This window comes from Calonectris borealis, chromosome 2 (assembly GCF_964195595.1).
Source record: "Calonectris borealis chromosome 2, bCalBor7.hap1.2, whole genome shotgun sequence".
Taxonomy (NCBI): Eukaryota; Metazoa; Chordata; class Aves; order Procellariiformes; family Procellariidae; genus Calonectris; species Calonectris borealis.
The window spans coordinates 139238031-139251387 of record NC_134313.1 but is presented as its reverse complement, the minus strand read 5'-3'; the positions used below and the strand labels follow the sequence as shown (position 1 = coordinate 139251387).

Genomic DNA, 13357 nt, shown 5'->3' with positions numbered 1-13357 from the left:
ATATTAGCTTTGTCCATATTAATTTATACTGCAAAGTTACCTTTTCAGGCAGTTACTTAGCAACAGAAAATAAAAGTCTAACGAGTTTCGATTTATTCTGAGTATTAAAGCCTTATTGTGAGGGTATTTTGGTAGCCCTGTAATCTAAATCATTTGTCATGCTAATTCTCTGCCTCAGTGGTAAGGCTACTTGTACCATAATTAATGCACACCAGGCCATGTTACATCAAATAAAAGTATCTTCACACATTCAGTGGTAATTAGCAGCTTTGCTACTCGGTGGCATGCAAACTTATCTATGAAAAAAATAGCTTAATCTTCTTATTAATCTCTGCTGATCTTTGACAACAGAATTGGCACATAACAGACAACAGAAATGGTAGAAGATATGTAGTTTTAATGAAAATAACACTTTGACACAATGAAATAAAATACCATGCATCTCTTCTCAGAAAAAAATGTTTTAGCAGATTTTAAATACATTTCCCCAAAATTCCCTTACCCCAAACCTAGCTCCTTTAGAATATAACCTCCCTCACAACCAGATGCCTGCAAAGTAGGAAAAACCATATTTGCTGGAGAGAAAAAGAGGAAAAAAACATTTAAAAGACTGTGGTAGAGAATTACAGAATATAAGGAAGAGAAAATCATGGGCCTGGCTGAGAACTCAGTATAACAAGCCTCCTTAGTGAAAAATATCTCTAAATTTCAGGATTTGATTCAGTATTTGAGATTAGAAGTGATCCTATCAAGCTGTAAGAAGAAGAGATATTTAAAATGCATGAAAGAGGCTCAGAATTAGTTGTGTAATAACTAGCATCCTTTTACATTACAAAAATGTCAGCCACAAGCTCTAAATGTCTTGTTCTACAAGGAGTTGAAAACATATGAAGGATGTGATGATAATTATAAAACTTCAGAATATCCATTCAAAAATCAATTATCTGTTAGAAATTAAAAACACTGTTTTTTCAGTAATAAAGAAAGTTATTACTATTAGCAAAGGAAGTTATTGCAATAGAATATATAGAATACACAGAATTTCAAGAAATGTGAATAGGAGATTGAAAAACAAATAATTTGCAGTATTTTTAAAACTTTAAAAATACTCATTTTTCACTTATTTGTCTAATTTACACCTGAAGCCATAAAAATTAAAAAGATTAATAAAGTTATTTTGAAAATACAACATTACTTTTACAGAAAATAAAAATCTTTAAATTACTGATGGAAATACAACTGCAAAATTGTAAACCTTAGTGCCAACATTTTCAATTTTCGCTGTCAAAAAACATAGGCCCATTTTCAAAAAAAAAAGGCCCATTTTTAATTGGAATTTTGATAGATATTTAAGCATTTAAATACACACACAAGATATTTAAATAAGATATCTTTAAAATAATTTAGCTTCTTCCTTCACAGTGATCTCAATGATAAATCATTCCTTGATATTTCCTCAGTGAATATCAGTTCTTATGGAAGTCCTTTAAATCTTGATGTGTATCTTCAAGAAGTAAAAGGCCTTTACAAATCTCGTCCAGATTCACATGAAATAATGGGAAAATAATTTTTCTGAGGAGCTACAGAATTTGCAACTTCCTTTGACTTTAAGAGGGATCCTTACATAATATGTATTTCTTGAACGATATTTACATATTATTCAGATGTAAAGACTTCTATATCTAGAGCGGAACACTCTTATTTAACTATCTAAACACAGATAGCCATTGCCTAAATTTAATTATCAGCATGCAAAAATTTTGGATTGGGTGTTTCACTCTCTACATAAATTATCCAAATTTTGACAGCAATCTGGACTACATATTTGCGTTCTTCTAAAATATTGGGTTTTAAGTAATCATAACAGCTTATCACTGAAAGTATCCTGGATCTATTATCTTTGATGTGTTTCATATTTTGTATTCTTGTGTTAAGAAAACATGTCATAAAACATCCAAACTCGTATGTTGAAAACAAACATTCACTAATGCCTCAGTCTCATATTATTATTTAAAATACTGAACAAACAACTGCTGTTCCATAACAATAACAATAATAATAATGATATCAGCAAAAAAGCAAAAACCCTAGAAGAAGGTTGAATCTCTCCCCATTTAGATTTAAATCCTGCCCTGGCTAGAAACAGAAATACTGGCATTGCTCCTTCTAGCATGAAGATCTCACTTATAAGGGCAGTGTTCCTTGAATGTCATTAGTTCCAGTTATTGGTTCCTGCTGAATAAGGAGCGCACAAAAGTTGTATATATTAGACTTGGTGCACAGATTAGTATATTATCAAGATGTCTCTGCTATTATTCCCAGACACTCGAAATCACTGTATCCTACCAGATGTCCTCAATTTCATTTGCCTGTCAGTACACCACAAATTAGGATTTTGCCCTAGTGTCACAGTGACCTTGACTTTCCCCAGTACTGAAAACTCTTTTATAATCTTTCTGTAATGTATATTGAGGATTCTGCTCTTTAGAATGACGTATATTATTTCCATTTGTATATTGTCTTGAAGCAGAGTACACCTTTAAGCACATTTGCTTGCAACTGTTGAGGACTCCTATGAATATTCTGCATATACCATTTCTTAAACACACACTATCCATTCCTGATGACAAAACTGAATAAGATCTCTTAAATTATGAGGCTATAAAAAAAAGATACGCAGATTTTTGTGTCTAACCTGTGCTAAAGTTTTTGCTATAGTATACTTACTGTGATCTGACACCAAACACAGTGAAGTCCCGTCAAACCTTGGTAACATTTTATAGTTTTGTGACACTTATCACATTTTGTTGGACAATTTCCTTCTACCCAGAAATGGTGCATTACCTGCAAAAGAAAAGTGTGGATATACGTGGAGTTACTAAATTAACAGATACATGGAAAAGTTAATGCTACCCCAAACTTACATCAGTATTTTTTTTGGACTTCACGTATGTTTTGATGCAAGATGGAGGAGCTCTTGAGACACAGCGCTCATGGACTGTATACTTGCAAACTGAAAAGAGAAATACGTTAATAGATGTTGAGGCAATGGTGTTTCTGACGACATTTTTATGAAACAAATAACATTACCAGCATGCCATCTCTATATAATCAATCTAGTTGGTCAATGAAAACTCAAACTAGACTGCTTTTTCCATGGAATACAAAAGGCCAATTAGAACAGGAAATATTATGCAAGTGAGAAATCCAAGAATACACTATTACTGCATAACAGGAAATGCTTAATTAAATCAGAGCTCACTAAATTTTTTCATAATAATTCCCAAATGACAAAAATATTAAAGACAAATTGATGACTGCCAAATGGTTTGGTGACATTTGCTAGTAGAAAGAAATATATATTTTACAAACTATAGGCATGAGAGCAGCTGGCAAGCACAAAAATAAAAGCCAATGAATTTATGTTGTTCCTTCTATTGATTTATAAATCTTAAATGGCTGATTAGTCCATTTTCAGACAGCAATTGTTTTCATGCATTCCATGTAATCACCCCAACTTTAACTCTTACTTTCCCAAATATCGACTCCTGAGAAGCTTTTTTTTCCTAACCCCTGCACACCAGTTTTAGGTAACTACTATTGTTGACCAGGCCTGTAAAGATCACACTAGCTGCATCTGGAAAACATACAAATGTCAGGGTACAATGCAAAGCTCTCCTGACTTCAACTATACAACTATGCCTAGCTACGGCTTATACCTGCATTCAATTGAGTCAGCTACTAAAAACTGAGAATTAATTTCTGCATGGTATATGTCTCACGCTTTTGACCTCTAGAGCAATTAAGCACAAAGTACTTCTAAACACCTTGCTTGCACCTATTACACAAACCCAGTGGGAGGTGCAGCCATTAATCAGACAAACTGCAGGGAGTAACATTGTTGATTGGACCATGGAGGGATGGTGAGGCCCCCTGCAGCTTCCTTTTTTTTTTTCCTCCCACACAATCTAAAATGCAAATAATGAAATCTATAGCAATGCTTTGAAAATATATTGGAGAAGAAGCTTTAGCGAGATAAGGAAATAGGGTAACAGTTTTGTAAGTAGACTCATGCCCCTTGCTGCATGAAGTAACTGAAAGGAGCATGTGGATGTTCTTCAGATATTCTGGGACCATTGTTCTCACAAAATAAATGCCAAGCACAATAACAAATAAATTTTAAAGAGGTACATTGCAGCAGAGAAAATTACAGCTCTTGTAAGGCTGGTCTTTTTGGGGCAGTTAACTTTATATAACTCGTCTACACATTTCTGATAGCTACTGAAGAAGATGATCTACATTATTTGCTCAATAGAATTTTCTCTTTCAAACGTATATGGGTCTTCTATTTCCTCACAAGGATTAAATTTACATCAGTCTGACATAAAAGAATGTTGAAGAATGTAACATTTCAAGTTCTAATAGTCAATTCAGCTTTTTATATATATTTTCCTGTTACAGTCATCAGCATTTATTAACCTGATGTTATGCAATTTCTATTTGTTTGAATTTCAATAAATGTATCTCTCTCATTCCACAGTATCGTGAACGAAATTATACGATGTGAAAATGCATACGTGGAGGATTTACATCTGAATTATGTTTTAAAGAGGCCCACAGAGAGAGAAATGGTCGATTCCAAAACCCTCATTCATTCAGACTAATCTCAAATTAAATCAATAGAACTGTACAGGCAGAAAGGTCCTGATCAGCTGTGATGGGCTATCTTTCATACCAAAAATGGAGAAAGTAAGTTACACTAAGAAACTGTTTAATTTATCAAAAAGAACAGTGAAAGGTGACTTGATACCATCATGAGAAGAATACAGTGGGTACTAAAGATCTCATTAATCTAATGGAGCAGGGCATAACACGAACCAATCATTGGAACCATCTTCCAGACATATTCAAATCAGAAAATAGGTCTTAAAAAAAGATGATTAATCATTGGAACACACCACAAAGGAAAGATACGGATCATCCATCTCTTGAAACATTCAAACAGAGACAAGGTATCTTTCGGCAAGATTCGGTTTCTCAAGATACAGGTTATGAGCTGGTCAAACACAGATTGTTAGGAGATACACAGATATAACTCAAGGAATTGAACTGTAGTAACTGCATCTAATAGTCTAATGAAGGTCAAATTAGATGCAGCAGTTTTTCTGTGTTTCTTTACCTTAAAATCTATAATCAGTTAATATGTGAAAGGATGGCAAGACTGAGATTTATGTTTACAAACCATGTAAACATACAAAACTCTGGAAGCGTTACAGAAACTTGATTTCTGGAAAACTGGGATTTTGACCTTCACAATTAACAAAACAAGAATTCTGTGCAAAATTTGAATAAACAAATATGGGATTCAGATGCTAGTCAAGTTGATACCTATTAAAGAATATGAATAATTATTAATAAATACAAAAGAGGAATAACAAAAATATAAGGTTGAAACTTAAGCATGATACTCGCTAAGAGAAAAGAAATTAAAAAAAAAAAAAAAGAGAGGCAGACTCCAAAGGGAACTAACACTGAGAGCTATTAGAATACAGAAAACTTCCTCAAACAACAGCTTTGAAAGCCCAATATCCTGAAAAATTAAAAATGGAACCTTGAGCGCTCAAGCATAGAAGACAAAGGGGGAGACACCATTGTGCTAGCAATGGTTTTGTACTGGTAAGCAACTAGTTCTTTGTTATGCAGCAAGCGCAACATTTGTAGGAATAAACATGTATGCAAATGGACACTGAAATGCTTATACTCACAAGAACAGCAAAGACCTTGCTTGCCTACTCCGATTAGCATGTTCAAACAAAGATTACAGTAGGCAGGCTTGTTAAAGTGTTTCAGTCTCCATACATGCTGCCCATCATCCTTCACATTCTGCACAGGACATAAAAGAAACAGATTTCACTTAATAAAATAAACAATGAAATATATAAGTGCCAATAAAAATTGGAGATTGACTCAAGAACATAAAAGACAAGCTGTTACTTCATTTAATACTCTGCACCAGATCACAGTATAATCATTCTAAATACACAGGCAATGATATAATAAAAAATTCTTCAGAAGCTCATGGACATCCATGCGTTTCAAAAACGACTCAGAAAAAACACCAGGCTGCTGTCACCACTGTAACACAATGCTAGCAATAAATCTAGGCTGATACTAAATTACAACTACTATTAAAACTAACTAAAATTTGTTCTAGACTAATTCTAAAAACAAAGGTGCTGCAGGTTAGATGCTAAAACTCCCCAAAACGAACAATAGAAAGGATTTTTTCAAACTACAGAGATATTCTTAATGACCCTTAGAATTAGGGACATGTATCAATATACGTGAAGTGGGGAATCTAAGCATACCACAGTAGTGCCTATTGCTAGCTTTAACTTATGTTAAACTACTGCTCATAGTCTATCAAAAAGCAAGTATTTAAGGGTGAGCTTTACATCCCGGACCACTTCTCCAAAAACTGAATTCCTTACATTTAAGCCCATGTTTTTCAGTTAGCTGTAGCACTATACTCAAATCTTGCATGAATAGACTGATTAACTGATCGGCACTTACAACTCAGGGGCCCACTGTAACTTATCCGTACAACTAAAATATTATCAAATCATTTACGTTTACAAAAGCAAGCTTTCAGTTGCACAATTCTCCTCTTCCTTCTTAATGGAATCATTCTGAGACCTCACTGTTATTAGAAGGTTTTTAAAATTATGTGCACTTGGTACAGCTGTTAAATTAATTCTGTAAATTCCAGGTTTCTTGGCAAGTGTGGCCATCAGACTTTTTGCAATCATCAGAGGTTTTGATTTTAAAAAAATTAACCTAATGTAATACCACTTGGTTTTTGGTTTTTTTTTGTTTTGTTTTGTTTTTTTTTTTTTTACCAAATATAACATCCAATGGAACAAAGGCAGTTAATGTCTATCAGCTGGAAATGGGCTGCAGTAGTTTGATTCCTCATTGTGTCTTACTGAAACACTATGTCTTCTTGGTCATTTCATTACCAAAAAGAAATTGTCACATAGCTAAAGGAAGCCACATTAACCTCTGGTTCTCAGAAGCCACATCAACAGCTGGTTCTCATCCAGTTTCCCATTGCTCACATCAAACTGCTACTACTACTTGTCATCATGTATATACAATATTCCTGATCAAATTCTCAATAATATGATGGTTTTCACTGATAAGGACAGTCAATGTAAGTCAGTGGACATAAATTTTAATAAAAATTCAGTTTTGTCCTATATTAGCATATACTACATGAGTTATGTCCTTAAAAATCAGTATTGCTCTATTCTAAGAGTTAGCCATTAATGACAAGTCAAAGATGATGATTTCTTCATCCTTGTGGGGAAAAAAAATCCTGAAGGAAAATCAGCACTCCAAGAAATTAAGAATATTTGGTTCAAAGCCAGATCCTAGCCAGAACACAACTTTGAATAATTCCTACAAATTACCTAGAAACAAAAGGAACTGAAGTCAGCTGGAATATTTTTTCTCTATTGAGATATCAGGATCAGACCCTAAGTGGAGTTCCCCCGATATTATCAGCAGGAGTTCAAATGCCATCTCTGACGGTTGGGCAATGTCAGGGTCCCCTTTCAGCAGAAAGAGCAGTGCAGATGCCTAATGTGGGATTCTCGGGCTGTCAAAGAGCATGGAAGTTTTCCAATTTCCCCTGAAGAAGCAGAAATAGATTCTGCAGCTGTGGAGCACTAGAAGCCTGTCAAGCTCCTTCATGACTGGCAGCTGAAGAGGATGTATTTCATTAAATGGAGCTCTGTAACTTCTATTTTTCTCTCCATCTTACTACCACGTACCACACATTTTTGAAGTTTTGTTAAACTACAATAAAGTATGTGAGTTTCAGGTCTTCTGAAAGTAGACAATTATTCACTAGACAATAAAGACCATGTAAATCCTTCTGAGAAAAAACAGTAAACAATGTACACTTTCATTTTTACATTACTCAGGTCATCAACAGATACAGTCATAAGCCACAAGCACTTAAAAAATTTATAATTTATAATTATGCACAAACTTGCCCCTCTTCCACATTAGTTTTGTGTTACTTTTTTCTTTGAATTTATTTTTAAAGAATGGCCATTACATGTGAATATGTCGCTTCTTATTTGAACAGAACATATGGACTAACTTAGCTGGCATTTTCCTTATCAGAAAAACAAACAAGTCTTGATGTGGGTGTTCTGCCAATTAAAACACTTAACCGTGTTACAGACTGCAACTGATGCAAATCCATTACATAAACACAATGCACTTTTGGAAAATAGCAAATTAAATTTTTGCTCTTGTGCACTGCCAAAAATAAGCAATAAAGTGGTGCATATGATTATGCATGCACATAACTTTTTAAAACACTGACAAAAAAAAAAAAAAGACAATGTGAAACAAAGCCCCCTCAATGCAAGTCTTTAAGTATGAATAAAAGCCACAATTCTGACACATCAGTGCATTTACTGACATTGACTCATTTTGCTTCCATATCCTGAGAAAGAGTTTAAAACCAAATACTCATTAAGAAGATCTCAAAGCAGGGCAGGTACAGTAAAAATCTCTTCCTCACTTCATTATACATCACTGAAAATGAAGCCTCCATATGCCATACGCTGACTTTAGCACATAATGACAATAGTAACATTTATTTTGTTAACAACGGTTCTTTTAACTTATAGTCCTGACCCTTCTACCATGGATTTGATTGCCAAAAGGACCTGACCTTAAAAAGCAAGTCAACTATGAAAGAACCGGCCTTAGAATTAGTGGAAAATTCTATGCAGTCACAGAATTTAGCTACATATCCCTAATCTGGTTTAATATTAACTTACTTCAGCTTTTTAGATATTTGTAAATACAGGTAGCCAAAGAGATCTTAAGGTTTCAAGCATAAAACTCAAGATTCTGAGACTTAAGAAGGGTAATGAAATCCCTGATAATTTTTCATCTTAGTAAGTATCACCTCACACTTACAATAACACTTCAGAGTGTCTGAAATACCAGCATGCTCAGTCTTTTCTACGAGAAGAGTCAGTAACAAGCAACCAAGGGAGAAGGATGTTAGTGAGTTTGCTAAGTTATTCTTTCACTGCCTACTGTTATTTTGTTTTCATTTATTTTAAAAATATTTACATGACTTGAAGACATTTTTATGACAGAACTTTGGGTATTGTTCAGTCAGTGGGAAGGTGAGAAGAGTGTCCATTAAACCACGCAGCACCTCCTTTTAATACAAATGCAGTTAAGTTCTATACTCCTTTGGTGGCTCTCAGCGAAGAATTCATGTCAGGTTTGGTTTTGTTCAATTTGGTTTGGGGAGAGAGGGTTCTAAGTATGTTCTGGTTCAACTGGAAAGGGAGTAACCTTTGCTATTGGGGAGGGCTCCTCACTTCTAACTTCAGAGATATTTTGTGTGTGTGTCTGTGTGTGTGCTGGAAAAAGGAGGGGGCGGGTGGAGGAGGGGGGAAACAACACTTCCCCAGCCTTCATGCACACACCAGTGTACTATCCTGATCATCCAGAAATGCTTAAGCATTAATATGCACGAGAAAATGACCGCGTAGAAAAGGGGGCACAGGAGGGGAAATTAATTTGCTTAAACAAGCTTCATAATTAGCCACACTACAAAGTTTCCCCGTCCCTAAACTGGTAGTCACCTGTCATCTGCAGAGACTGAAATGCTGCAGAAATTACATTACATTATCTGCATGAAATACCATGTATTTTACACCTTATACACAGAACAGATTAGAGTTACTTCTGACTTCTCCCGGGCTTTTACCAACCTACAGGCAAAAGAAAAAGCAGGAGTGTAGTAAGAAAAGGCATCTGCAAACTTCCTGCAAAGAAGTGGGAGCTAGCACAGCATAAAAGTAGACAGCACTGTCAAGAAGAGAGATGTCCACTTTTCTAGCAGCTCCTGCTATGAAGTCTCGCAAAGCATTAACATAACCCCCTCTGCTGGCAATGCCGTGAAATGATACTGGTAAAATAGCTCCCGTTATCACATACGATGAATCTGCTTCACAGCTGGTAAGGAGCTGGCACAAAGAGGGTAAGCTACAGCTTCTTCTAGCAGGGGCTTGGTTTTGCCCTCTGTGCATACGGAAATAGCATATGGCTCATCGGCACTTCGGCTTCTTAGAAAACTCACCTGCCAGACTTCAGACAGGACTTATAAAAATATCACTGGGGACAATAAAAGGTCAGATCGCTCTCATTCCTCGCTGAATGAAAGAAGTACAACTCTACCAAACTGCCTAGGTATTAAACAGTCATTTCAGACTTCAGCCTGAGAGGGACTCCTCATGATGCAACAAATCCCACACCAGACTTGCAAACGTTTGCAAGTCCCCAGTTTGGTTCCATTTTCACATACTCAGAGCTCAAAAAGTAAGCCAACAATAATGTAATATACAATATAAGAAGCAGTATTTCCCAAGTGTGGATTCACACTCCAGTAGTCCATCCCACATTCAATCAAAAAGGTTAAGAAAGAGTTACCTTTTAAATTCTTTGAGTGTAATAGCATATTTGCTGCTTGAGGATCCAAAATAAAATTGTAAGAGCATTTCTTTCTGATTTCATTGAAGCATAGTCACACTTCAACACAAATGTGTTTGTTTCATTAAGATTTACCTTGATTTAAAAGGTGAAATGGGTTGAAAATTACAATCGATGATTTAAAAGAAAGGTATAGTGGCCTGGCTTCGGATTATTGATGACGCTATGAAGCATTCACTGTTCAATTTCCCTCTCACCTTAGGACAGCCTTTCAGCAACTGTACAGTTCCAGATACAGTGCAATTGTGACATCTAGTGGCCAGTGAAGAGGGAATAAAATACTTTCCACATCTAAAACACGGGATTTTTTTAAACACTAGCACTTGTGAACTTGCAGTTTATACCTATCTTTGGTATAACCACTGACAGAAGTTATAGTAAAGATGCATTACAAGAGAGATGAGATCAAAATATCTAGCATGGAATTACTTTCTAGCATGGAATTACTTTAGAATACAAATCAAGTCCTTTCATCAGGACAGGATGGAAGAATACTGTGCAAATGAAGAACTCCTAGCGAAGAACAGAATACAATATTTGTGACTGACAAAAAAACCTTAGGAGCAAACAGTCATTAAGCAGCTTTTTGTGCCCACATTACAACGGACATTTTGAGTAATGCTAGGATAGTCAATGGGGTAACTCTCAAACTTCACTGACAATTTTGATCTGTTTTAATTAACGCAGAATGAAGTAAGAAGGCCAGACTCTTTGAAGGTTTCTACTGGGAAGAAGTAGAATAAATGGCCTAGTGGTCAGTAGTATGCAACAGGCCACTTCCCAAAAGTGTAATTATCAATCAGAAGAAGTAATGCAGGGACATCTCCGTCCAACTGGTGCTTGGACAGGAGACAAATATCTCCTGTCTTTGCCTTAAGAAGCAAAAATAAATTTGGAAAGTTGATAAGGACTGTGAAAATTGCAGACTGAAGTGTGACACTCAGCAAAAAAACTCTACCCCATATATTTATTATTAAAAATTGCACCACATAAATAACAATTTCCTCTATAGTTACCTAATTTTTTTTTTTCTGCATGAAATTCTCACTTTTCATGAGAGAATTTCTTGGAACAACTTCCATGAAACTGGCACTACTAAATACCTCAGAGTAAGAATTATGGGTCTTAAAGGTTTCAGTAAGTGTGGTACAGAACACATTCAGCCACTGCTAAGTGGAAACAGTGTAGTCATCCAAGTACAAATGGATTATATACATATACAATTCCAAGGTCTTTTCTCACAAAATGGATTTCCAAACAGTATGTGTATCACAGTACCCTATAGATTACGAACCAATTAAGTTCTTATTTCAATTCCTTATCTTGTACTGAAATTGTTTGTTTAGCACACCAATTGCCTTGAAAAGCACCAAAATAAGAACACATCGTTTCTATCCTGGAAAATTCCCAGAGATAAAACTGTCTGTATTTCTAAGTTCTACCTTCACAGCAACTCCAAACTCAAGTTTTAGGAGGAAATAGAAAGCATAAAACCCAGTAAGATGAAATAAACTGGGTATTTAGGTTGATTTTTTAGAGAAATGAGACTTATTTATGCTCTTTGTCCCTTTATCTCCATGACTCTAAACTGCTCCAGCAACTTTTAAATTAATTTGGTAATCTCAACTAAATTTGAGAGGGCACTAGAAGTTTCGTGGAAGTCTAGAAAAAGGGGGGGGAGCGGGGAGGGCAGAGAGAAAGAGACATCAGAAGGAAAGTCAGGCACATTTCCTTGTTATTTTTTTTAATTTGGCAACAGCTGGCTAGCTAATATTTGTAATAACAACCTAATACTCCTGTCTCTTTCAGAAGGGGATTACTGATGAAGTCAGAGGGCAAAGACCACAAACCTGTGAGAGATTAGGCTATCTCAGCCCTATTGTTTATGAACACTAACTTGTTTATTCTTTCATTTTTGTATAATATAGTTCCATATTTCACTTAAATGCTTCTTTGAATTTTTTTGGATTATTGTAACTAAAGCATCTAATACAGTATATAATAAAAACTGACTGAAAGGCTTTAAATGTAATACAAAACTTTTACATGATAGCTGACCTTTTTATATAGCTCTTAAAGGAAACTAAAGATTAAGTACAAACAACGTAGCTGAATTCTGAAGGTACTATGGCAAATCTTCAGCTGAAATAAATTATTGTAGCTTCACTGATATTAGCATAACAAATTACACCAGCTGAGAATCTTGTATTGTTTGTACAAGCTCTATACAAGAGTTAAATATATTACAGCAAGTTAATGGACCAACCCTATCCCCCAACCCAAAACAAATTAAAGACTTGACTGGTATCATAATTTTTTTTAAAATAAACTACTGTGACAATTCTTTGTCACTATCATACTGGACAGGCTCTGAAATTGATCTCTTGGATTTAAAATTTCATCATTGCCTGAGTTCAACATAGAGCCAAAGCATAGTTGACTAAGTTAAAAGAAGGTGAGAGAATTGTTCGGTTGTTTTGGGTTTTTTTTTTTTGCTTATTTTCAACATGTGAAGACTACCTGTACACGTCTAAGCAGCATAAACCAGTAGGTAATGCCCTTTATTTTCACATATTAATCAGCCTTTAAGATATCAGAACTTTATTATTTGATTACTGAGTCCGAAGGACTCTTATCTTACTTTTCATTATCATGACTAAAAAGAGAGAGAAAAACAGCCAGAAAGCAGAGTCCTGGGAAGCTGGGTTTGCAAAATCTAACAGCAGCATGTGAAAAGAAATAAGAGCATTCCACTAACGGGAAC

General features: G+C 35.2%; 1 protein-coding gene across 4 annotated transcripts in view; it reads right to left on the bottom strand.

The window, feature by feature from the left end:
- DGKB (diacylglycerol kinase beta) overlaps window positions 1-13357 on the bottom strand; it is a 365173-nt gene that overhangs the window by 246595 nt on the left and 105221 nt on the right. For all 4 annotated transcript variants that reach the window (XM_075143655.1, XM_075143653.1, XM_075143652.1 and 1 more), the window contains 3 exons: window positions 5766-5883; window positions 2925-3013; window positions 2728-2844 (listed from right to left, as the gene is read on the bottom strand). In XM_075143655.1, the coding sequence (XP_074999756.1) occupies window positions 2728-2844; window positions 2925-3013; window positions 5766-5883 (324 nt within the window). The remainder of the gene's footprint in view (window positions 1-2727; window positions 2845-2924; window positions 3014-5765; window positions 5884-13357) is intronic.